This window comes from Raphanus sativus, chromosome 6 (assembly GCF_000801105.2).
Source record: "Raphanus sativus cultivar WK10039 chromosome 6, ASM80110v3, whole genome shotgun sequence".
NCBI lineage: Eukaryota > Viridiplantae > Streptophyta > Magnoliopsida > Brassicales > Brassicaceae > Raphanus > Raphanus sativus.
In genome coordinates, this window is record NC_079516.1 from 47,346,316 (window position 1) to 47,371,610 (window position 25,295).

The following is a 25,295-nucleotide window of genomic DNA, read 5'->3' on the forward strand; positions in this document are numbered from 1 at the left end:
TAAAAAGGAAACTTGATGTTTAAGCTACGATGCTGCTGCATCACATGTGCACGTGCTATGTCAATTCTATGTTGGTCACGGTGAGAGCGTGTACAACGTAGGCTAGGAGCAGAGCCGTGCGAGCTTTTATTACTACCCCAAGCGAAAAATTCTAAAACAAATTTATAATTTAAAAGAAATACATCTAGACTAGTAAAGAGGATAATTAATTGTTGACAAAGAACAGCATCTTTATATAACAAACCACCTAAAGAAATAAATTAGCTAAAATAGTTCTAAAGTATAACATTTATATATCGATCTTAGAAAAACCATAATCAAAATAAATAACAAGTCTTTTTAAATGGCCTTCATAATTATTTTGTATAGATAAAATAATTAAATGACTCAATGTTTTTAATTGATGTATTCAAACGAAGATTAATGCATTACTATAAAAACTTAAAATAAATTATACAATAAATATAACTACAAATTTGAGATAAATATTGAGAAATAATATATTATACTTCCAATCATCAAAATACGAGGAGAAAATGTTGATAACTTGTAAACTAATTCTAATTATGTAAATTGTAATTTTTAATTATTTATTAATTGTCCCAGTTAAACCAAATTGATTTAAAACAAAAAAAATATAAAAGTTTAATGGTAGAAATATTAAGGGTTAATTTGCTTAAAACCAATAGAAAAGAACGAAACTAATGGACTACCAAAAATAGGTAACACATGGATATGGCTTCATCACGTGGAGATAGGAATTTGTCAATAATACCCTTCTTACTAATTGACGTAAGTTGTAGGTGTAATCTTATATGAAATCTAGAAAAATACAAGGAGATATTATATTAGATTTAGGGAATAAACATCGTTTAGAGATATAACTATTTTTTTCCTGCAGGTGTTATCTTCTCCTATAACGATCTGACACATTCAGCACCTAGTGGGTAACATTAGAAAATCTAGGTTTGAGATTTGCATCAATAATCCACACAACATGGGTAATAGAAAACTTGTACTGTTCAGGAAACATTGGGCGTCTATAAGATATACACATTTAATTTTTAATATAATATATACACGATTAAAATTTCCGCTTAGCCGGATACTTTTTGAATGATCCGAGTGTTGTAATTGTTGACCGACCAATTCGATTATTTCAATATTAAAGGTACATAGGTTAATAAACATTTAACCCAAACAAAAAAAAGTCCAATGCTTTGAATACTAAACTCTAAACTCAAGATATTAAACTTTAACCCCAATAGAAAACCCAGAACCCAAACCCTAGTCACTAAATCCTAATCCCTAAAACCCAATAGGAATCCTAAAACCCAAACCATAATCACTAAACCCTAAACCAAAAATACTAAACCCTAAACCCAATAGAAACCCCTGAACCCAAACCCTAATGTCCAATCCTTAAACACTAAACCCAAAAAACTAAAATCTGAACACAATAGCAACCCCTGAACCCAAACCCTAATGTCTAATCCCTAAACCCTAAACCCAAAAAAATAAAACCTAAACACAATAAGGATTAGACGTTAGGTTTTGGATTATGAGGTTCCTATTGGATTATTAAACATGTTAGCCGTTTAACAATGGATTGTCATAAGTTATTAAATATGTTAGCCATTTAACAGTAGATTTAAAATCTAATTAAAGGAATGTTATTAAATATGTTAGCCGACTAACACTGAATCTCACAAACTAACTCATAGATATATCTAAATATATGAATAAATTGTTATAATCTATTGCAAATGTTAGCTGCCTAACAATGAATTTTAATGTTATTAAATATGTTAGAAGGCTAACACTAAGTTGTTATATGTTATTAAATATGTTAGCCGACTAACACTGAATCTCACAAACTAATTCTTAGATATATCTAATTATATGAATAAATATTATAATATAAAGCTAATTATATACAACTACGTTTATCAAATGTTATTAGTCAGCTATAAACATTAAATATCATGGCTAATAAATTATTTAACCATATGTTGTGGTTTGTAAAAATACCAAATATTATTGTAGCCGGCTAACCTAATTTACATTACAATGAGATTTCTAATGGACTAGAATTTTTTTAATTATTTACAACCACGATTAACAAATATTGTTAGCCAGCTATAAACATTAAATACCCTGAACATAAAATGATCATACCCCTATACACTATATCATTTTAACCATAAATCGAAATCCCTAAATCCCCTACATTTCTGATATAAGATTGCTTGTTAATTTTTTAGATGGATGTGTAACTGGTTTGATAGCTTGTTAACGGTTATTTGATAGCTTGTTAATGGTTATGAGAAATCTAACTTTCAATTATCTGAAATTCACTCTTATAGTACAATAATTATTCTGCATATCTATTGAATAAAATTTGCTGTTAACAATTTTTTGAGCTAGTAATAAGTTTAATTATCCAAGTACTGCGTAGACAATAACTATTGCTTTAATTACAGAGCTTCAACCTTGGGACAAGAAAAACCTATCTCATGATCTTTCTTCTCTTGATTGTGATGATCTATTTCAGCTTCCATAACTTCAATCTTGATAGCTTCGCTGGAACACAACAGCTGAGAGATTCACCAGAGACGCATATACAGAGATCTTGACCTGATACGCAGAGTCCACACGATTCACGTGAGACGCGGTGGCCGTGAGCTTCACAGGAAAAGCATCGGTAAGGTTTATCCTGGAGATGGACTCTTTCTCAGATGGTTTCTACTTCTTAGCGGATTTAGTATTTATCTAATAGCATAGGGTTTGTGATACAGTGATACCCTCACTCCGACTCGTTCTTCACGCCCGGCGAACTCTCTGGAATGGGAAGCTGTGGAGCTCGGTGTTCGTCGTTTTCTATTTGGTGTCTCAAGTTATAAAATCTAGAGTTTGTCGCATGATTGAAGGTGTTTTAGAGAGGAAAAAAGATGGATGAAGAGAGATGTTGAGAGATCTTTTAGATTAGTGAGTGATAGGATTGAAGAGAGAGAAAAAATGGAGATATAAAATTTTGAAATCGTAAATGGGACAAAGATTGTAATTTTGGTCTAAATAATTTCTGGGAGAATCCTGTGAAAATCTTCAGAAAGATCTTGTGTATATTTTAGATAGCTTTTGTTTAGGCAATCTTGATATGAAGCTATAGGGGTATCAGTGTCTTCCGAAATTGTTAACAGTGCAGAAAAAATGGTCTCTTGGCATGGTGCTAAATAGCGTATAAACGGTTGGTACACAGCCTAATTTCTCAAATATTAACAGCGGCCAATAGTGCATGTTATTCATTTATTATTTGTCCTATTTTAACAAATTTGATTTAAATACAACAGTATTTAAAAAGTTAATAGTATGAATACTAACCGTGACCGATACTGCATATTATGACACAACTAAAGACTAGCTTGATTTGATTCCTTTTGAGAAAATGATGCCCTAAGCGAAAGTTTCTTTTATTACTAAGCAGGCACGGCACTGGCTAGGAGTAGTATAAGTGGACAGTAGTGAGTGATATTGTATGAGGGAGTTTATCATTGGGATGATCATTGTTTTCATGATGAGAGAGTGTATCTTAGTAAGTTTGTCCTTGTAACCGTTATCTTTAAATAAATCGATTCCTTTCTTTTTATTCATTCACGGATCATAAACTTTGGGTACAAAGTTCTTATCAACAAATTCTTCTAGAGTATATTTTCACTGGGTGCATAAATGGTAAGAAAATAAAAATTGAAGAAACATGCATTTGATCGTAAGCTAGTATGGGTGCATAACGAAAATTGGTCATCATATTCCTTATACAAAAATTTAAATATAAAAAATCACTGGGTCCGCATGCCCCCATAGCTTACATGCTACGTTCACCACTGACACGACACATGCAACGTAGGCCTCCCGTCAAAATAGGCATTGCCTTTTTTTCCTTGGCAAAATGCCTGTGATTCAACATGAAAAGAGTGGATAAGCATTAGAAGAAATATTCAATATCAAACTTGACAAAAAAAAGGTTTACTACAAAGCAACAAACCCTACCTAGCTATAAGTGGATTAAGACTTTAGCCGATGACAGCATTCTACTGAGTGACTATTCTTTTTTTTTTTTTGTTAACCTAGGGTCCCCGGCAAACATCCTTCGAAATTCGCAGCAGTCACGTCATTTCCACCCCAAGAAATAGCAGGGTGGGTCCGGGTGGCCCAACTATGGGGTATATTTGAGGGAGAGGTTCGAACTCGCGGCCCTTAGGATCATTGCGAGCCGTCTCACGCCACTCGACCACCAACGTCGGGTTAAAAAGGCTGATAATGACACTGCCTTGGTTCGAACTCATGTTTTTGAGGGTCTGAATTCTTTATAAATAGGCTGAGTGACTATTCTTACCCTTCAAATACTACTAAGGCGTTCCCACAACGAGTGGAGGCCAATAACTAAATGAACTCTGACTTCTTTACCGTACAAACTGTCCTTGTACATTCTCATAAACTTCAACCTTTTCATTCCGTTCAGTCTTTCATCTCTTGCCAATCTCTCTTCCATTTCCGACACGTTAAACGAGATACCGTACATTCTTTTAGTATTATCCTGAAAGAATATTTTAAGAGGAAGGAATCAGTAGTAGCTTAAGAACACATAATGGTGTCAAAACAAAAAACTTACAGTTAGATCAATAAGTAGGTCGCAACCCTCAGTATCCATCAAGAACTGACGATTCGCAGGCACGTTAATGAATTCTGCAAGGACTTCATCTCTGCCTATCTTTTGCAGCACAGGACGCATAATTATGACTGTCTCTACTGATATCTGTATCAGAGACTTTTCATACAGAATCTCAAGACTACCTCCAACATCAGACCCACAGTCTTTCAGCAATTGCGTCACATTCTCATATGTCTCATTATTGAAAAAGCAAGCAATATGACAAAACAACACCTTCTCCTTCCACTCTAGACCATTGAATTGCTCTTTTAGAGTTTCCATATCAAATAACTCTTTTGGTGCAAAAGATATATCATCAGCCCGGATTTGTCTCACTGCAGTTTCGGGATCCCTGATAGAAAAAAGGGATGATGAGAATTGGCACAATTAGGGTGGAGTAAATACTATGAAGAAATGAGCATCTAGGAAGAAAATACTTTAAAGTTAAACTCAAAGAAAATAATAAATAATTCAAATAGTTTACCAGGTTGAGAATTTATATCCCTGAAGTTCGGCTACTGTAGTAAGAGCTTGTCTCAGTTTCTGTGGGTACGATTCGGTCTTTACAATGTCTTGGATCTGCCTTGTGATATTAACAGTATCCACATCATAATAAACGGGGATCACTTTTTGACCAGTCTCTTCGCTGCACTCTATGATCTCCACCAACTCATCCAAGCACCGTTCCGAAGACAAGTAGTTATCTGCAAGAATGACTATTGCGATTCTTGAAGATCTTATCTCGTTTACAACATTAGTAGCTAAGTTCTGGTCTCTCATAAATTCCTTGTGCAAGTAGCTCACAAAAGCTTTGCGAACATCTTCCCTGTGGAAGCTTAGGAAGACATCGTTTTTCCTATTGTCAACGATGCCACTATCGTCTGTCCTCGTGTCCACTGTAAACAACATCACCTCAAAATGTTTCAGTTTCGAAATGTTAGAAGAAATATATTTTAAGTTGCTGAAACCGGTCATCAATAAGTAATTGAGCCCAGAGATATCTTCTATCCTTCCAGGAACTTGTTCAATCTTGGTTTCATCAAGAACAAGAATTGAAATATTCCTTGAAATGTGAGGAAAACTCTCTAACTTGGAGCATCCACTGAGATTGAGGGAATGGAGAGACTCCAAGTCAATATCGGTTGGAAGAAGCAACAGTTCTTTGCATCTTTTCATGTCTAGCTTCCTTAGTTTCTTGAGATAACGAATAGAGGAAGAAGTAACAGTTTTTTGCATCTTGTTCAGACTCCAGCAATCTTCAAGATTTAGTTCCTCGAGATTGGTGGCCGTTGAAAGATTTGGAAGTTCAAATAGCCTTTTAGATCTCCGCAAATCTATCTTCTTGAGGTTATTAAGCAGCTGACCATAACAAAAAAGAAGCCAACCGGAACTTCAGATATGTAACATGTGATAATTTCAAAAACTTAGCAAATCTAGCTTTTTCAGATTCTTGTTTCGACCCTACATCCATTAATCTTATTCAGAAGTGAATTTGCAATATCTTATTCAAAAATTGTCTATTTCTCCATTGTTCTAGTAAGACGTTACTATAACCAATTAGTATATTTAAAAGGGGCAGTTGAAACCTCATGAAAACCTTACCTGAACCCCAGGCCACAACATCATAAGGAGGCTATCGGGCATTATGAGTTCAACAAGGTTTTCTGCACAAATGTAAGAAGGCAAGCGCTCCATTGGGTAATCCCACCATTCAAGTAATCTAAGTTGGCGCCCCATATAGTATTTGCCTTCCTTTAAAGGCTTAAGTGAGCCATCCCACCATTTGAACGTACTAAGGTTGAGGTGACGAAATTCCAAGCTAATTTCTTTATCCTCTTGTGAGATGCCGTAGATTCTTAGAAACCGAAGGTTTGTCATTCCTCTGAATACTTCCTCTCCAAAACATAACTTATTTTTCATTTCAGATAAGTTCAAAGATATGCCTAAAACATTTTTAGTTCCCTGAAAAAAATATCAGAAACCAAATGTATTAGTAAACTAAGAACATGTTTAAAAAGGTATCCAGTGAGACAAAATATTAGGGATATTATAAATCCGAATCTAACATGGTATCAGTGTCCATAATAAACCGAATCTAGCACAAAACAAAACATGAATAACTAGAAGAAACTTACAGTTCCTTTTGCAAGTATATCACAAATCTCCTGACACTCCATTAAGAATTCACGTTTTCCAGGCTCATGAATACATGGTTGACGTACGATTTCTCTACCCATCTCTTGCAGGAACTCGTGCATCCTAATGATATTATCCCCTGATATCTGTATGAGACACCTTTCAGCTAGAGTAACCAGTCCAACGTCAACATCCAACTTACTATCTTCAAGCAATCGTATCACGTAGTCACGTGGCTTATGATTAAATAAACAAGCGATGTGACGAAATATTGCCTTGTCTTCTTCTTTTAACCTATCATAGCTGTCTCTTAATGTTTTATCAATCTGTTTAGCCATACGAATCCTGAGCTCAGGCACCCTATCTGCCCACTCCTCCTTCTTCATCCCTTTAAGGGATGAACCCAAGACATTGAGAGACAGTGGAAGGTTCCCGGTGAGCTTTACAGCTTCAGTAGCAAGTTCCATAAAACCATCAGGTGGAGAGTCTTGATGGAATGCACATCGGCAGAACATCTGCAACGCTAGCTCTCCCGACGGTAAAGCCACCTCATAAATACGATCAGATCCAATTCCACGGGCCCTTAGAAACTCCCTATCTTCTGAAATTACAACAATTCTACTTCTAGGACCAAACCATGTAGTTTTCCCCACCAAGGCATTTAAGAGGACATGATCATCCATATCATCAAAAACAACAAGAACTCTCTTATGCCCTAACCTTTCTTCCAGGGCACGTAAACACTGTATCTTTATGTCCTTCTGGTCCAGAACCTCAGCCAGAAACTGTGTTTGCAAGTACAACTGTGTGTTGTAGTCATCTGATTTAGCCCTTGTAAGATTCTTCTTAGTTTTATCAATGAACATGCTGCCTTGGAACTGACAGGAGAGTTGACTAAAGAGAGCTCGTCCAATGGTAGTCTTGCCAACTCCACATAGACCCCAAACCCCTACCATGAGCACCTCCTCTGACTCCAAATTCAACAATGAATTCATGTTTTTCATGTGACTTTTGATTCCCACCATGTCCTCAAAATCATTGGATGCTGTTGAATTCAGTTTTCTTGAAACATCATTGACAACTTTCTCGACCAATTTTGCTTCGTCAGGCCTAATAAAAATAAAGACGATACATACATCATTGAAAGGAAAGCAAGAAAATCATTGACTTACTTACTAATTGAGTAAAGAAAAGTCAGGAAATTCAAGAAAGTACAGGGTTGTTCATCTATATTATTAAAACCAACTACAAATGAAAAGTGTTCGAAAACATGAATATCAGTATACATGAAAATTGTTTGGAAAATATAAATAGCACTACAAAATAATACTTGTCTATTTTAAATGATCTTTTATAGATTTTCATTATTTTTAATCAATTCTAACCACTTCATTTATTATCTTTACTAAATAATTTGACATCATTTATTTTAAAATTACAAAATAAAACTTATTTGTTTTCAATTTTTATATTTTATCTTTTACTTTTATTTTCTCACTTTTAACTATTTTATTAATTATATTTACTGTGATATTTTGACAACATTTACTTTATATATTAACTATAATAATTTGACATATTTGAATGAATTACTCTATTGTGACAAGAATTCAAAATGATTAACAATTTTTTTTATTCAGTTAGGCATAGACATTTAGTTACCTGTACAGCTACGAGTTATTTCTTTTGGGTATTAGGTTTTTTGAGTTGTGAAACTAAGCTTCATTCGAATATTATAATTTTTTATGTGGGTATCGAATCGGGTCTTCTCAAATCTAGATGAATTCAGTTTTAATATATAGAAATCTACAAATATCCAAAACTAATAAATCTGAGGCCGGTTATATTTGTGTCAAAAATAATAATATTAACCGATTCAATTCAGGTATTTTGAACTCAACCTAAATTTAACCTAAAATAAAATAACCAAATAATCAAAAGTAACCAAAGTACCCTACTTGATTCGGGTTCACTTCTGATATATTGAAATATAAAAATATTTAAATACTTATACAATTAATTATATTATGACACATATAAAATATATAATATTAATCATGAAAAACAAATAGAGTTTTATAAAATGTAAAAATTAACATTCGCACGGACGTGCGCGTCGGTCTCTAGTTTATACTTTAAATAACAAGTCATCCCAATGGCAATGATTTTATAAATTTAGGTTTAATTTTTAAAATCAACTAGATGATCCAAATTGAACTATCTAGATGAAATTGTTTATGTCAAAATGGTATAATATCTATTATACCTATGATATATTTCACAAATTACAAATCTAAATATAATATTATTTTGTCATTTACGAAAAATGACAAAACCGCAGAAACATATTTCTCGTTAAAAACACAAAAATACATTTTCTGCTAAAACTAAAAAACTGATTTTCCACCAAATCGCATTTTCCTGCCAAAAAAACATATAAATAAACATTTTTTGCAAAAAACACAAAAACGTATTTTCCAGTAAAATCGCAAAAACGTATGTTGTCACTATAATCGCAAAAACGTATGTTGTCACTATAATCGCAAAAACATATTTCCCACACAAAAGCTACAAAGCCTATTTTTCCGCCAAAACCGCCCAAACCCATTTTCTTACCAAAATCATAAAAACATATTTTTAGCCAAAACCCCAAAATACGGATTTCGCGTCAAAACCGCACAAACACATTTTTTCATCAAAACCGCAAAAATGAACTTTTCTGCCAAAACACACAAAAATGTATTTTCTACCAAAAACGCAAAACACATTTTTCCATAAAAATGCATTTTCCTTTCAAAACCGCACAAATTCATTTTCCTGCCAAAACCGCAAAAACGCATTACTCGCCAAAAATGTAAACACACATTTTACTACCAAAAACGCAAAAAGTATTTTCTCGTCAAAATCGTAAATGTATTTTCCGTCAAAATTGAAAAAACATTTTCCCGCCAATACCACAAAAGTGTATTTTCTGCTAAACCACAAAATGTATTCCCGCCAAAACCGCAAAATGTATTTTGCCACTAATGCCGCAAAAAAGTATATTCCCGGCAAAATAAAAAAAAATGCTTTTCCTCGCTAAAACTGCACAAACGCATTTTCTGCCAAAATCACAGAACACATTTTCCCGTAAAAATGCAAATACGTATTTTCCCGCCACAAGGCAAAAACACATTTTCTCGTTAAAATTGCAAAATCAAATTTTCACCGAAATCATGAATATTTTTTTTCAGCTATAACTTTAAAACTATACTATATGTTTCCTGCACCATATAGGTTTTATTAAATTAAAATTATATTTAAAACAAAATATTATTACTATTTTATATTTTATTATTTACTTACCAATATTTTAATATAAAAGTTAATTTAATTAAACATAAAATTGAGGTAAAATAAAAATTGTTTATTTTAAAATATATTTAATATTAGATATGGAGATATTTAATTTTATATAGATTTTTATATATTTATTTTAAATAAAATATATTAAATCAACTTGTATAAAATTATTTAAAATTTTGAAATACCAGTTTTATAATTATCAAAAAGTACAATAAAACAGTATTCTAAAATTTGTAGATATATAATAGAAGCTAATAATATTACGATTAAAAACTATAATTTTGTTTGATAATATTTTTTGTAATAAAATTATATAATTATAAAATAGAAATAAAAAATATTTCAAAATTTTAAATTATTAATATATTTTATTATTTAGTGTCATATTTGAATTGATTTACTTCAATGATGGTATATAATTTACTATTATATTTTAAAATGTTTATCAAAAATATTAATAAGTATTAACTATAATTGTACATGTCATATTTAAACTTTTGTCATATCATCATTTGTATAACATGTCATATTTATTTTGTGAAAATGATTGTATAGATAATATATGCCAAAATTACTTTACGAATAATTTTTAAGAGATTTTCTGCCAAAACCATATTTTAAAATAATTATATTCTAAATAATTGATAAAAAAAATAATATTGTAAAACAAAAATATAATATAATTAAATCAAAACAAAATTTTATTAGTAATTTTTTTACTAAATCCATATAGCTGAAAGTGGAGATAAAAAAACGAACATAAGTCCAATTAAAATATTCATCTAGATGCACAAATGAATAGTCCCAATAATATCTGGAGAGATCATTTATGTAAATGGAGAATCTTGATGGAGATGACAAACGAACAACCCTACCAGTTTCGAGAATCCTCTCCAGCTATGTTGGCTGCGTGGGTCAAAGCCTGTCGCCACATATGTTTCTTTTCCTCCTCTATGCCTTCGCAAGTCTTTTCAAAGATCTCTCCGAAGGCGTGGGTTTGATACCTGACATGACAAGGATCCACTTCGTAGAAAATGGGTATCACGATTTGGCCTCGTTCCTCTCTGCACCTCATGATCTCGGCTAACTCATCCAAACACCAGCTCGAATTTGCAAAGTTTTCGGAAAACGCTACAACTGAGATCCTGGATCCTTGTATGGCCTTGATAAGCTCAGGCGCAATAGAGTGGCCTCTTTCCATCTCATCGTCCTTGAAGGTGATTACCTTGCGGTCGAGCTCCTTGAGAAAGTGGGAACGGAACTTGCGGCGGACGTCGTGTCCTCTGAAGCTGAGGAATACTTCGTGTGCACAATTGGTGATCATTGGAGAAGAAGAAGAAGAAGAAGAAGAAGAAGAAGAAGCCATGTGAAACGCAGAGAGAAGTTGGAAATGCAAAAAGGATTTTTAGGAAAGCAATTTGTATACCACACAAATTGAGAGATAATATTCAAATCAAGAGAGTTGCATGCAAACACAGTTTCATAGTAAAGACAAAGGGTGGGAGTGGAATGTTCAAATAACTCGGCAATTTTGGGGGTAACGACAAGTGAACTGACTAACTACAGCGCTACGCTGAAATTGACTTAATACTTATCTACGAGGGACAAACCATATCACCAGAAAGCCAATATGTTTAACTAACTCTGATTGGTTCAAAATGTGAAGTAAATGTACGAATGATATCAAAACGACATATACCAGTTTTGAGGATGATATCAATGACTTCTATTTACTAGTCAAAGTTCGCAGCAATTTTGGTTTATTTTTCTCACAAGTCTTCTCACAGATCTACAGTCTGATATGAAATATGACCACACCATATGAAAAATCAGGAGCTAGAAAGTTGAGGAGAGAAGTTTGGTATTTCTTAAAGTTAGCCTATGCAAGATGTTTGTTTCTTAATTAAATCGAAAAGTTATTATCGTAAAAAGCTTGACTGAACAATCGAAACTTGAAGGAAAATAGCAAATATGAATCTATAGGGTCGTCGCTTTCTCTATAAGAAAAACAAAAGAAGAATATTATGAATTACTTTGTAGAGAGTAGTAACAAATGAATAAATAGATAGAACCAAAATGAGATCATGAGGAAGAACAACAAGAGAAACCGAACACTTGATTGGGGCCCTTGGCCCTTATTGTTGTCCTTTACCAGACTTACTCGGTTGTTGGAGCTCAGTTGAGTTTTATATGTTTCGGAGTTGAGTTGTTTCCGGCTAACATTGGTGTAGATGTCTCGGATCACCATGTCAAAAGCAGTTTTAACGTTTGTTGAATCGAGAGCCGATGTTTCCATGAAGAATAATCCTTGAGTTTCTGCGAGGGCTTTCCCTTCTTCCACGCTCACCGCTCTCATGCTTTCTAGGTCGCACTTGTTTCCTACTAGCATCCTCGCCACCGTTGTATCCGAATGTGCTGCCCAAAACAAATGACACAACAAACTTTTTACCAAACCAACCACAAATCAAAACTGAATATTTACTAAGTGTGTCACAAAAAAAAAAGAATATTTACTAACTTAAACTTAGGGAAATGTAAGACTAGTTTAGGTCTACCTAATGAGAATCAAGAGGAAGTTAAAGTAAGTAGAATGGACACTATTTTATCTTACTTTTCTTTTAACGACAAGAGTTTTACCTCCGTAAATCAATATATTTCATAGGGCTAGATCCATACAAGTTAAATTAAAAAAAAAAAGAATAAGAGAGAACTAGTAAAGTGTGCTATCTTAACCAGTATGCCAACTACGTACCCATTATACTTTCTTCTTATAGAAAGTGAAAAAATGATTTACTAGTTCTCTCTTATTTTAGTAAGTTGTTATTTTCTAATATCCTTTTTTTAATCAACAATGGTTTTTATTTTCTAATATCCAAAGATTTATTTCTCGCTGTCTAAAGAGAGATTCAAGAAGTAGACTGTGGTTGAGTTCTAGCTAAGCCACTTTACTTGTGAGCCAAGAACCACATAAATCTAAAAGAGTCCAAGAAAGTAAATCCACCAAATGTGGAGAAGAAAGTCAAGAAAATTGTACCAGATACAAGTTGGGTTAAATTAAAATCCTTTATCTGTCCCAATTTTCCATTAAGATATTTTAGCTTCTATCAATTGTTATTGGTTTAATACTTTTTTTTTGTGCACCAAATTTCCATTCATAGTTTAAACGATTACAAGACTAATAGCAACATCATACAAGACACGATGTGCAAGCCAACAGGCTAACTCCCGAGCATATAAAACAACATAGAACAAGGATAGAGACACAAACTTAGAGTTTGATAAAACGTTATGCAAGATATCAAAGTTGCCACTTGTGATCCGATCTATAAAAGACTGATACCACACTTCAGACTCTGCAAATAACGAACGATTAGTCACAATAGCATGTGACGTCGCAACACCATCCCAAACTTCGACTCTCAAATGAATGAGGATCGTTGCATCTACCGGTCCCAAACAGACCTTCACATAAGATAGCAAACAGCTAGGATAAGGATAAGTTTTCTGGATTTTGAATACCAGAAGAGGATCACCTCTTAAAAAGAGGGACTGTGGTGGAAAGATTCTCTCCTGTGAAAAGGAAGAAGATGATGATGATCTCTCTCGGCCCTGTCGAGAGGAAGTTTTAATAAAATTATCTGCAAAAGAAAATTTTAAAGGACAGCTTGATGGAAGCTTCAGAAGTCTCAAATTTGGAGATGATACAGAGTATTGACTTGAGTTCAAGCTAGCAAGCTTTAGTTGACACACTCGAGACATATGAGTTAAAGCTTTTGGAGATAGTGCCTCACTGAATAACTGATGGTGGAGAGCAAATGACCCTGATGGTGATGCCTGAGCCACCTTTACACCGGCGTAACAACAAACAAGCTTGACGGGATTTGGCGGAATGGTGAAAACTGTGATCAACAAAAGACTCTGGCCACCAATATTACCGTATCGGAGACAATGAGTATTTATGAAACCAAAGTTAAGCCAAGTGTCAGCCGAATCTGTCCTGCTATGGAAAGGAGAGCAAGCACCGGATTTAGCCACTGTGAACGGTAATGACAGATATAGGTGATTGGCCTTTAGGTCTTCAGACAAGAGTTGATTCGCCTCAGAGGATGAGGAGTAGAGCTCAGAGCAACCAAGGCTCGTAGATCTGGCGAATGAACCTTGAAAACCACTACACCAGAAGCTTCGTTCACAAACATATAAATTAAAGCAAGTCTTCCCTGTAGGGAGAAATTTCAATGCCCAAAAGGACAAAGAGAGAGACAGATCTGACCGTACGGAAGTCTTTAGAGAACAAGATAAGGCAGTACACACACAACCCTCAAAAGCCAGATCTGATACAAGTGCTGCTGTGACGGACGGAGCTGGACTACAAGTGAGAAACAAGAGCCAACTGGTTTGGATATGAAAGGAACGACAGCTTACACAACCATGAACAAAGGAAGAACATAAGAAACCTAAGAAACAGAGACAAACTTGAAGAAAATCAACAAAAGAAACAAAGGAAGAACTACAAAAGAGAAACAAAGAGAAAGGACGGTGACGCCGGCGAGCTAAGGAGCTGCCGGCGTCGGAATCCATTGAAGAAACGGCTGCCTCGATTTGTGTGCTTGGGAGAGAAGACGATGTGTGTTTATTCTTCTTATTTCTATACTATTGGTTTAATACTACAAACTGAAAATTAGAGGCTTGGCTTCTAGCTAGGTAGCTACGGAGTCTTACTCTTGAGCTCATTTACATAAATCTTTGTTTGTTATGGTTGGTTGTATATATTTTAATATTTACTATATTAAATAACTGTTCGATGTAACAAATTTTTAGTTTATTTGTAGTAATTTTATTTATTGTCTCAAAATAAATTATATTAATTATTATTTTTATTATATATTCATACTATTGGATTTACATTAAAATATTAGTTATATGAAATAAGCATAAAATAACATATATAAATTTATTTTAGATTTAATTTACATGTTATATAAATTAATTATACGTACATGTGACTTTTAAACTTTAGTTATTAGTAATAAATAATGAGAATATATTTAAAGAGCTTTAAAATAATATTTTGTTTAAAATTTAGCCAATAGAAAAAAAATCCAAAATTGCATTTATTAAATTTGAAAAAGACTTTCATTTAATATATGGATTTAGTGTTTAGTGATTAGAATTTACTTTTAGGGGGTTGAAGTTTGGGTAAGGTTTATGATTTACAATAATTTAATCATTTTATTATTTAGGAAATAATAAAATAATAAATCTGCCTATGATAAATTTTGAAATGCTATTTTGGATATTTTCTTACAAATAAATATTTAATTATTTAGTATTAGCTTTTAAATAATTTTGAAAAAATCATGTACCATAATATTTAGATATTTGTTATTAGCTTTTAAATATATGAATAAAATATTACTGAATTAAAAAGAGAGGCAACCTTCGATCCAAAGTTTCATATGCTTTAGCCTCTAGGGGACATTCATTTTTTCTTAACAAATATCAAACTTAGGAATCTGTATACAGTTCATGGGACGACGTTTTCTTTTAGTCTAACGTTAATTTAAGGTCTAGTTCCCATTTTAGAATTTATGCGTCATACATAGACGATGGACAAAGAGGAGGAAATCACATAGAACTCTTCGACTTTCTAGATAAATCAGTAGAAAAATGACAAAAAAAAACTAAAAATATTTGGTATTATTTGACTTTTATAAAGATACAAGTACAACCGTTGAACAATAATTCCACTAGTTAAAATAGTAAGAATAAAATAGTGACTTTTTAAAACAGAGAATATTATAAAACGTGTTTGATCGTTAGAAGAAGTTAGGTCGTTGGAAAGATCGATAAAACATTTTTTTTAACATTTTCACCAAAAAGAAAGAAAAAAAGATCGATAAACCCTAAAACTCATTGGAAACCTAGAAGTGGTTTTTATAGTTTTAGATAATCCTGTAGATTTTTAACAAAATAATCTTCTTCTTTTTTGCTGATTTAACTTCGTATTTATATTTTGCATTTTTTAAAATCACGAAATAATCATTTTAAAAATCTTTGCTGATTTCACCTTTTTGGATCATTTTGAATTCTTGATCTTGAACTGATCTCAATATAAAATAGCTCCCGTAAAAACAACGAAACCCATCTCCCAACTCTAACGAAAGGATTAAAAGCTATCGGTACAAAGTTTTTAATCGCCAGTTTTGTATAGTTATCATTTTGAGGGGGTAACACATGTTAATAAATTAGTGATCTATTAATTTACTTTATGTTTTAACGTATATCTTCTATCATTCAAATTAAATGGCTGGACCACCGCTGCTTTTAGGATATATTGATCAACCATCTTTTACCGTTGCTTTTTAAGATTTACCCTTATAAGTATCATTTCCCATCACCAATCAGAACCCAGTCAATCAGTCACGATAGGGCTGTTTTAGACTCAAACGGTTTCGCAGAAAGCCGTATAGCTACCTTCGGTTTATACTTTCACTTTGACAACGACTTATGTCGGAAACTAGCTATCATCACAGACATAGTTCTTTCTTGGAAATCATCTACTTTGAATCATTTACTGCTCTTATGGAAGGATGGGGTCGAGATAAATATTCTCGAAGCGGAGCCACATCTTTTCGATACAGAGGTCACCTTCAAGGGCACCACCTCCTTTGTTTCCTTTGTCTACGGTGAACCTGTGATGGGAAGTAGGGCTGCTTTCTGGACGAAGCTATCACAAACAGGCTCGGGGCGCGATACGCCGTGGCTACTCACTGGTGATTTCAATGATATATTGGATAATTCGGAAAAGACGGGAGGACCTCCAAGATGGGAAGGCTCTTTTACATCTTTCCGATCCTTTGTCTCACAAAATGGACTATGGGACCTAAAGCACTCAGGAAATCATCTATCTTGGCGGGGGAATCGCTATACTCATTTTATACGTTCTCGGTTAGACCGCTCTATGGCTAACTGTGCCTGGTCAGAGCGCTACCCCATGAGTCGAAGCAGATATCTACGGTTTGAGGGTTCGGACCATCGCCCTGTGATTACTTACCTCAACAACAAATGTCGAAAGAAGCAAGGGGTCTTCAGATTTAACAGAGATCTTACAGAGAAGGAAGAGATGATTGAACTCGTTGGAGAAGCCTGGAATCATGACCCCCTCTCATCTGTTATCACTAAACTAAACTCTGTTAGACGAAGCATAATTCGATGGACTAAAGAGCAGAACATTAAAAGTAACTTGCTCATCTCCACTACTCAGCAAGAACTTGAGAAAGCTCCATCGGATGATAATCCAGATGTACCTCGTATTGAGGCTTTAAAGGCCATTCTGTTAGCTGCTTATAAGGAAGAGGAGTCTTTTTGGCAACAACGGAGTAGAATTCAGTGGCTAACGGCTGGGGACCGTAACACTGGATTTTTTCATGCGGCCACAAGAACAAGAAGAACGCTTAACACCCTGTCTGTAATTGAAAAACCTAATGGACAAGCAGTCTTTGAAGAGGACGGTATTGCGGAGGTTATAGCAGGCTATTTCCAGGATATCTTCACGTCCAAGAACCCGGATGACTTCTCTCTGGTCTCGGAGTGCCTCCCAAGGAAAGTCTCTGCAGAGATGAACTCCTATCTCATCTCTATTCCCTCCGACACAGAGATACGTGAGGCTGTATTTGCGATCAACAGTGGGAAGGCCCCGGGACCGGATGGATTCTCCTCCAAGTTCTACCAATCCTATTGGCACATTATCGGAGCTGATGTCACTAAAGATGTCCGGCTGTTCTTCACTCACCATGTACTGAACCCGAGGCAGAATGAGACACATATCAGGCTAATTCCCAAGATTACGGGACCTCGTAAGGTAGCTGAGTACTGCCCTATAGCTCTGTGCAATACTCATTATAAAATTATTGCCAAAATCCTCACTAGACGATTGAAGCCCCTCCTGCCCGGGCTCGTATCGAAAGCACAGTCTGCATTTGTTTCCGGACGCTCCATTACCGACAATGTGCTGATCACTCATGAAACCCTTCACTACTTGCGGACCTCGGAGGCCAAAAAGTATTGTTCTATGGCGGTTAAAACCGACATGAGCAAAGCTTATGACCGGGTCGAGTGGGGATTTATCCGAGCTGTGTTGGATCGTCTAGGATTTGATCCGGTATGGATTCGCTGGGTTATGGACTGCGTAGAATCGGTCTCGTACTCTTTCCTTATCAACGGGACTCCCCGCGGATCTGTGAAACCATCTCGTGGAATACGACAAGGGGATCCTCTCTCTCCTTACTTATTCATATTGTGCACTGAGGTATTGTCGGCTATGTGCGATAAAGCGCAGAAGAAGGGGTCTCTCCCGGGAGTTAGGGTAGCGCGACATAGCCCACAAGTCAACCATCTCCTCTTCGCCGATGATACTATGTTTTTCTGCAAGTCAAGTGCTTCATGTGTACTGACGTTGAAGGAGATTCTGAGCAGCTATGAGAAGGTGTCGGGACAGGTTGTTAATTACCAGAAATCATCAGTGACCTTCTCAGCTAGAACACCGCAGGATGTGAAAACCAGGGTCAAAACAGTGCTCGCAATTGATGCGGAAGGTGGGATCGGAAAGTATCTCGGGCTGCCGGAGAATTTTGGACGAAAAAAGAGGGACATTTTTGCTACGATAGTGGACAGAATCAAGCAGAAATCGCACAGTTGGACTAATAGGTTTCTCTCCGGGGCTGGGAAACAAGTGCTTCTCAAGGCCGTCCTTCAAGCTATGCCGTGTTATACGATGTCTTGTTTTAAAATTCCCGTGTCCCTTTGCAAACAGATCCAGTCACTTCTAACCCGCTACTGGTGGGATGCGATCCCAGACAAGAGAAAGATGTCGTGGGTGGCTTGGTCTACTATGGTTCTCCCAAAGTACGCTGGCGGCTTAGGATTTCGTGATATAGAAGCTTTCAATGATGCTATGCTAGCGAAGATAGGATGGAGATTGATCAGGGATCCTACCTCATTGGTGTCTCAGGTGCTGCTAGGGAAATACGCCTGGAACTCGTCGTTCCTGGAATGCACAGCGCCATCGGTAATGTCTCATGGATGGAGGAGTATCCTAGCTGGCAGAGAAGTTCTAAGGCAAGGACTCAGTTGGATGGTGGGGAGCGGGGATGGAATCCGCGTGTGGCAAGACCCATGGTTATCCCTTAACCAGCCCCAATGCCCGATTGGTCCACCACCATATGCTGCTGCTTCTCTTCGAGTTAGTGACTTACTATGCCCACTAACCAATATGTGGGATATTGAGAAGATAAGGTGTTATATACCTCAGTATGAAGACATGATTCTGAAGATCTTCACCAGCTCTGCTCCATCTAATGATACTGTCATGTGGCTTTTTGATAAATCCGGTGAGTATACAACTAAATCTGGGTATGGAATTAGTATCAGCAGATCGATAGAGCTCAGGGGTGGGTCCTCTTCTTTCAACTGGATGAAAAGCATTTGGAATGTGAAGACTTCCCCAAAACTTAAAGATTTCTTGTGGAGAGTGGTCAAGAAAGCTATACCAGTCAGTGACAACCTAACGCACAGAGGGGTAGCTTCCTTTCCTTGCGCGAAGTGTGGCGGTGTGGAGGACGATCTCCATGTATTCATCAGCTGTCCTTTCGCTTCCTCTGTTTGGGACCTAGCTCCTTGTATCCCACACTCTTTAGCTCATGCTACATCTATGGCGGGATTTATCACGGCAGCTCCCACCTTGACAACTCTCCCCCCGTCGGGTCTCACTACTCCAGTGTGGCCATGGATCCTATGGAACCTGTGGAAGGCACGGAACAAGTTATGCTTTGAGAAGAAACACTACTCTGCTATAGAGGTTATCACTAAAAGTATCAATGATGCTAAAGAATGGCAGTCTGCCCAATGCTCCCAACTGAAGACCCCGAATCTAGGACACGCGAAACAAAACAATCAGGAGGGCCTCAGGGATGCTGCTGCTGGTTCTCTTATCTGTAATGTTGATGCTGCTTGGAACTCTGTTAATGGTAACTGTGGTATTGGAGTTGCTTTTTCAGGTTCTGGAGTCACACTTCCTCCACCAGTTAGCGAACCCCGCTCTCTGGTTTCTTCGGCTCTAATGGGCGAGGCCCTGGCCATGCGCGCTGCGATCCTTATCGCTTTTTCTTCAAACGTCCGATCACTGACAATCCGGTCCGATTCTCTTACTCTTATCAATCTGGTAAAGGCTAAGAAGTCGCGCCCGGAACTGTTTGGTATCTTGTTTGATGTCTATCATTTTAGCTCTCTCTTTGATGTAATCTCATTTTCTTTTGTCCCTAGACTTAACAATGTTGCTGCTGATTCGTTGGCTAAAGCAGCTCTTGTAGCTCGTAACAATACTCCCACTTAGGGAGTTAGGCTTTATTTATTAATGAAGTTTCTGTTTGACCAAAAAAAAAAAAAAAAAACCTATGTTCTCACATAAGAAACTGAAGACGAACATTCCCTAACGTTACCGGGATGTGGTCATGTGGAAGAACAAGAGAAGACTATATAATAAAGTCATCTTAAAATATAAATTAGATGTTTTTTTTTTGTAAAAAAATATAAATTAGATGTTACAATTCCAACTATAGAGATTGTATTTTTAATGTTGGTTAGTTCTGATATTACAAAATATAAAAAACATTACAAAGATGATTTCATAGCTGACAAATTGTATTTGTATTAAAAGGATCCATGATGGACTGCATTACACTAAACCGTCGTGTAAAATCTATCTTCGATAGAACTCTTTGCAGTATGTTGGAGTTTTTTATAACTGAATATTTTCCTTGCATAATTCGTATTTTATAAGATTCGAACTCAGACTTTATAGTATAAAAACATTAATGAACTATAAGTTAAACCATTGGAATAAGAGTAGTTCCACTGGAAGGAATGTTTAGTTAGTCAATTCTTATTTGCATGAAGCATATAATTTAAAAACTAGCAAAAAAAAACCATAGAAATGTGTCGCAAGGAGGATAAAGTGAAATAAGCGGCCTAGATAAAATATACATCGTTCACACATTATATCTAACATCGGTTAGTCAACTTTTTCGCCTAGTTAATTAAATTAGTTTGCATGAAACATAATAATTAAGTTAAAAGAACGACAAAGTGCGAAATTACAGATAGTAAACACATTTAATTAAGAAATCATAACCAAAAATAATTTTAAACTAGATTATTTGAATATGTTTTTATATTTAAATACATACTGTTTTTAATTATCTGAAATGCAGATATATGTTATATTCACAAAATAAACTTTTGCTTCATTTTTATTTGAAACAATATTCATAACTTTTTTTGGGAGAACTAACATTACTTTTTTTTGTCAGCAGCACAATAGATCCATATAGACTCTGTAGAGCTAATAATGCTCCATTTTTCACAAAGAGTAGCACTATAATCACCTGGATTAATGAAACCTTTTAATTAATTTATACATTTATACTTATTAAATATACCTCTTATTAAATAACTAAGACTAAATTAAAATTTATTATTTGATAAATGAGAAAATAAAAATATGATTGAAAAGATATACTACACAAATGTAAAACGACATTCTTTTTATTCAATAAAAAAATTAATAAAAAAAAACAGAAAACAACTTTAAATGACTTTTTACGAGTTAATGCAAAATACAAACACAAAACCGCCTACACTATTTGTGATCAAAATAAATTTATGTAGCTTAAAAAAATAAGCCTTTTCTTTTAAACTTAAAAATAAGTTTAAAATGAATTTTAGTTTTTGTGAAACAGAAGCAATGCAAGTCGTAGCTTTATATGGATAAAGATAGTTGCTACAAAAAGACAGCCTACATGCAGTTTCTCATAACCAAGGAGATTCATACAAGCATTAGTCATATAGCATAGTTTTATATTTATATATAGCATATATACTTTGTACAAATAAACTAATTAATAACTATTTTGTTCAACCTCAAAAAACATAGGAACACTTAGTCCTAGAATTTTTTTTTTTTTTGCCAAGGGTCCTATCCTAGAATATATTACAATACAAAATATGATTAGAGACAGAAGAAAGTAGATTTACGACGTTGGTCCAATGCATCATTCGTTGTCCCTTCAAGAACATCAGCTTCTCACCCTTTTGGTTCAATAATACTAAGGCAACATTTTCACTGCTCTCTTCCTCATCGGTCTCGGCTGATCTCGAGCATATTCTCCGACAATTAAGAAGATCAATATAAGTCTGGAGATCATGAACGCAAGACATGTTTTGAAAATCAAAAAAATCTAGTGTGAGTTCGACCCCAACATGAGCATAGCATGAACAACTCCATGGAAGCTCATAAAAACCACCTAAAACCCTAAAATTCTCATTAAATAAAACGCCAGGAAGTTTAGTGATCGGATCATTAACGTTAGTAATCCTCAAAACTTTCACTCCTAGCTCCTCGCAACGTTTCTTGAACTCCAAGTTACCAACCCTAGGACCGGCAAAAGAGAACACAGTCACGGGAACATCTATCTCCCCGATCTTCTTGTTTAAACCAAGTTCCACAATGTCGTAAGCAAGAAGATGAGCCAAGGAGCTTCCCATGCTATGTCCAGCGAGTGTTATACTCATGTCTTCTCCTTTGTGCTTATTCATCAATCTCGAGATTTCAGACAGAAGCTGTTGTCTACAGCTCTCTACTCTGAACTTGCTCTCACTCTCATCGGATGTGTATAAACTCAAGAATCCTGATTCCACCTTCACATCAGGGCGGAGATTATGAGGATGGAACCTAGCCGGAGTCAAAGAGCTCATGAAGTTCGCTAACCATTCAGGGTTAGTTACCGTTCCGCGAAAGGTAACCACGACGTCTCTCCTCCCTAAACGTTTTACCGAGTCATCAGATGAAACTGCAACGTAACCTATCCAACGTGCCCCCTTATTAGCCGGGTTCTGGATTGGTCGGATATTGATGTTTATGTCGGGCGTCGCGTAGATGTATTTGGTGACTAGGTACTCCTCAGGTTGGTCGATTCCGGTTTCTCTTAGTAAGGTTTTTTTACCATACTTGCAGTTCAAGTAACGTTTTGAAGTAGGGTTTAGATCGAAGGCTTTGTAACAAGTGGAAACTAAGTTTCCGTAGCGAGTGATCTCTTGTTGGAGAAGAGGATTTAAAGGTTGGATAAGATCTCGCCAGTTGTTACATCCTTGTATCTCTCTCCAAACGCGAGACAATGGTACAGCCGCTTCTGCACCAGAGAACGGTGCCGGAGCATGAGATATAGGACTAGAAACAACCGGAGAAGTTAGAACATGTGGTGCTAATACTGAAGAAGAAGAAACTACAAGTCTTTTGGAGGTGTGACTGTTGGAATTGTAGAGAGAGCCAAGAGAGAGTGTGTGTTGTAGATTTTTGTCTGATCTTAGAATAAGAACATGTTTGAAATTAGGATTTTGGACTAGAGATCTAGCTGCCATTGTTGGAAGACACAGCTTAGAAAATAGAGAGATATAGAGAGAGAGAAGGACAACGAAATAAGTTCGAGTAAGTGTTAAGAGATACAAAAGTATGTGTAGGCGTACTTATAGCGAGCTTTGGTAGAGAGTTTCACATGTTTTGGCGTGTATTTGACTCAGAAAATTAGCTTATAATATTCTAATTGCGATCGTTTTATGACAAATTAAGAATATTTTATGTGGTCGGTCTTCTATTGTTCAACATGAGTATTTCGTCTTGTAGATCTTGATTCTCCCTAGTTCAGTCTTTTTATATACGCGTTACCATATGTGTGTGACTGCAAAATAGAATATTTAAATAATTATAAAATATCGTTAATATCCCAAGTTATCAACCTCGTATACGTATAACTTGACGAAACTAATTACAAGTTCAGATTATGTATTCGAGTGTCGATTTGACAAAAAAAAAGCAACCTAGTCAACTGATTTAGGTTGGTAACTGAAGAAAGTTAATAAATATTTCCTAAACTTCCTATTTGGCTGAAAATAGCTAATTAAAAAGGCAAGTTCTATTTATGTGTGTAAGAAAATCTCAAATACGAAACCAAGCAGTTCAAACAAATTTTTATCTGTAGCATATCAGTTTTCAACTAAAATAATGCTAGGTTACCAATGAGCAGTTGACATAGTGCTAAGATTCTTAATTTACCTAGTAATATTTGGTTCAATTTTCATTAGAGAAAGAGTCTGCTGTCTTAGATAGAATTAATTTAAATTAGTATATAATCTAAGTTACCATCTTATATATTGATTATATATTGATCTAATAGTATCTAAATTCTCTATCTGATTATCAGACTCTTTTTGTATTGCATGTGTTTTGGTTCTTTGTGATAATGGTTATTTACCTTGATTTTGTGTTGTTGTTTCAAGCTTATTTAAGATTGGTTCAAGTTCAATTGTTATTGGCTCATGATCGATCCGTCCTTTGTTTTAGGTGTATGTCCTCCGCCATAGCATCACTGTTCATAATACCTTATGCACAGATAAAGTTTTTACTATAGTACTTCATATAAATTTTTACATAATATGCTACATATACGTAAAATTATCGCCTAAAATTGTGATGTTCTAAATGGTGGGTCCTTTTCTTATGTTCCGGACTAGGCATGTCACTGCTTCAGCTGCCGGTTAGTCTTCTTAAGAAAATTTTACAATTCTTTTCGGAGTCTTCTTGAGATTTTTTAACAATTGTTTGGAGTCTCGAGTTTCTTAGGATTTAGCTTCCACCGTTCAAACAACTTTTTTAGTATTCTTCTCTCTATTTTTAGTTACTTAGTTCACAGTCGTTATTATTGTTCTAAAGTCTACATTTTCATCATCGTATATATAGAAATATAACAGCTCCATATGCAATTCAAGAACACCTCCAAAAATATTATATAATATCAGTTTTCTTGTGAATATCTGGCGAAATTTCATTGTGAACACCCCCATTTTATTCACTGTATTTAAGATGCACCAGATATGCTCTTACGTTCTCCTCTATTTTCCTAATTATAGTACACGTGACAAAATAAATGTGATTTTAGATATTTTGTGTTAGATTTTTCCGTAAAGCTAAAAAACCGTACAATTAAATACTAATAAA

The 25,295-nt window shown here is 35.2% G+C and overlaps 2 protein-coding genes across 3 annotated transcripts; both read right to left on the bottom strand.

The window, feature by feature from the left end:
* Positions 1-3,626: 3,626 nt before the first annotated feature.
* LOC108806446 (disease resistance protein RPS6) lies at positions 3,627-11,680 on the bottom strand. Of its 2 annotated transcripts, none has more exons than XR_001942538.2 (7): positions 11,065-11,680; positions 6,844-7,954; positions 6,311-6,670; positions 5,193-6,067; positions 4,670-5,060; positions 4,048-4,594; positions 3,627-3,950 (listed from the first exon to the last, which is right to left on the bottom strand). XR_001942538.2 is itself a non-coding variant. In XM_018578568.2 (7 exons), the coding sequence occupies exons 1-6, from the start codon at positions 11,553-11,555 to the stop codon at positions 4,397-4,399; spliced, it is 3,426 nt and encodes a 1,141-aa protein (XP_018434070.2). In that variant the 5' UTR covers positions 11,556-11,680; the 3' UTR covers positions 3,627-3,950; positions 4,394-4,396. The 2 variants fall into 2 exon arrangements, 1 of the variants encoding a protein (XP_018434070.2); XM_018578568.2 differs by having other exon boundaries at positions 4,394-4,594.
* A 10,545-nt stretch (positions 11,681-22,225) lies between these two features.
* Positions 22,226-23,662, bottom strand: LOC108808699 (phospholipase A1-Ialpha2, chloroplastic-like). The gene has a single exon (XM_018580810.2). It carries the CDS (start codon positions 23,660-23,662, stop codon positions 22,226-22,228), a length of 1,437 nt encoding a protein of 478 aa, XP_018436312.2.
* Between the last annotated feature and the right edge of the window lie 1,633 nt (positions 23,663-25,295).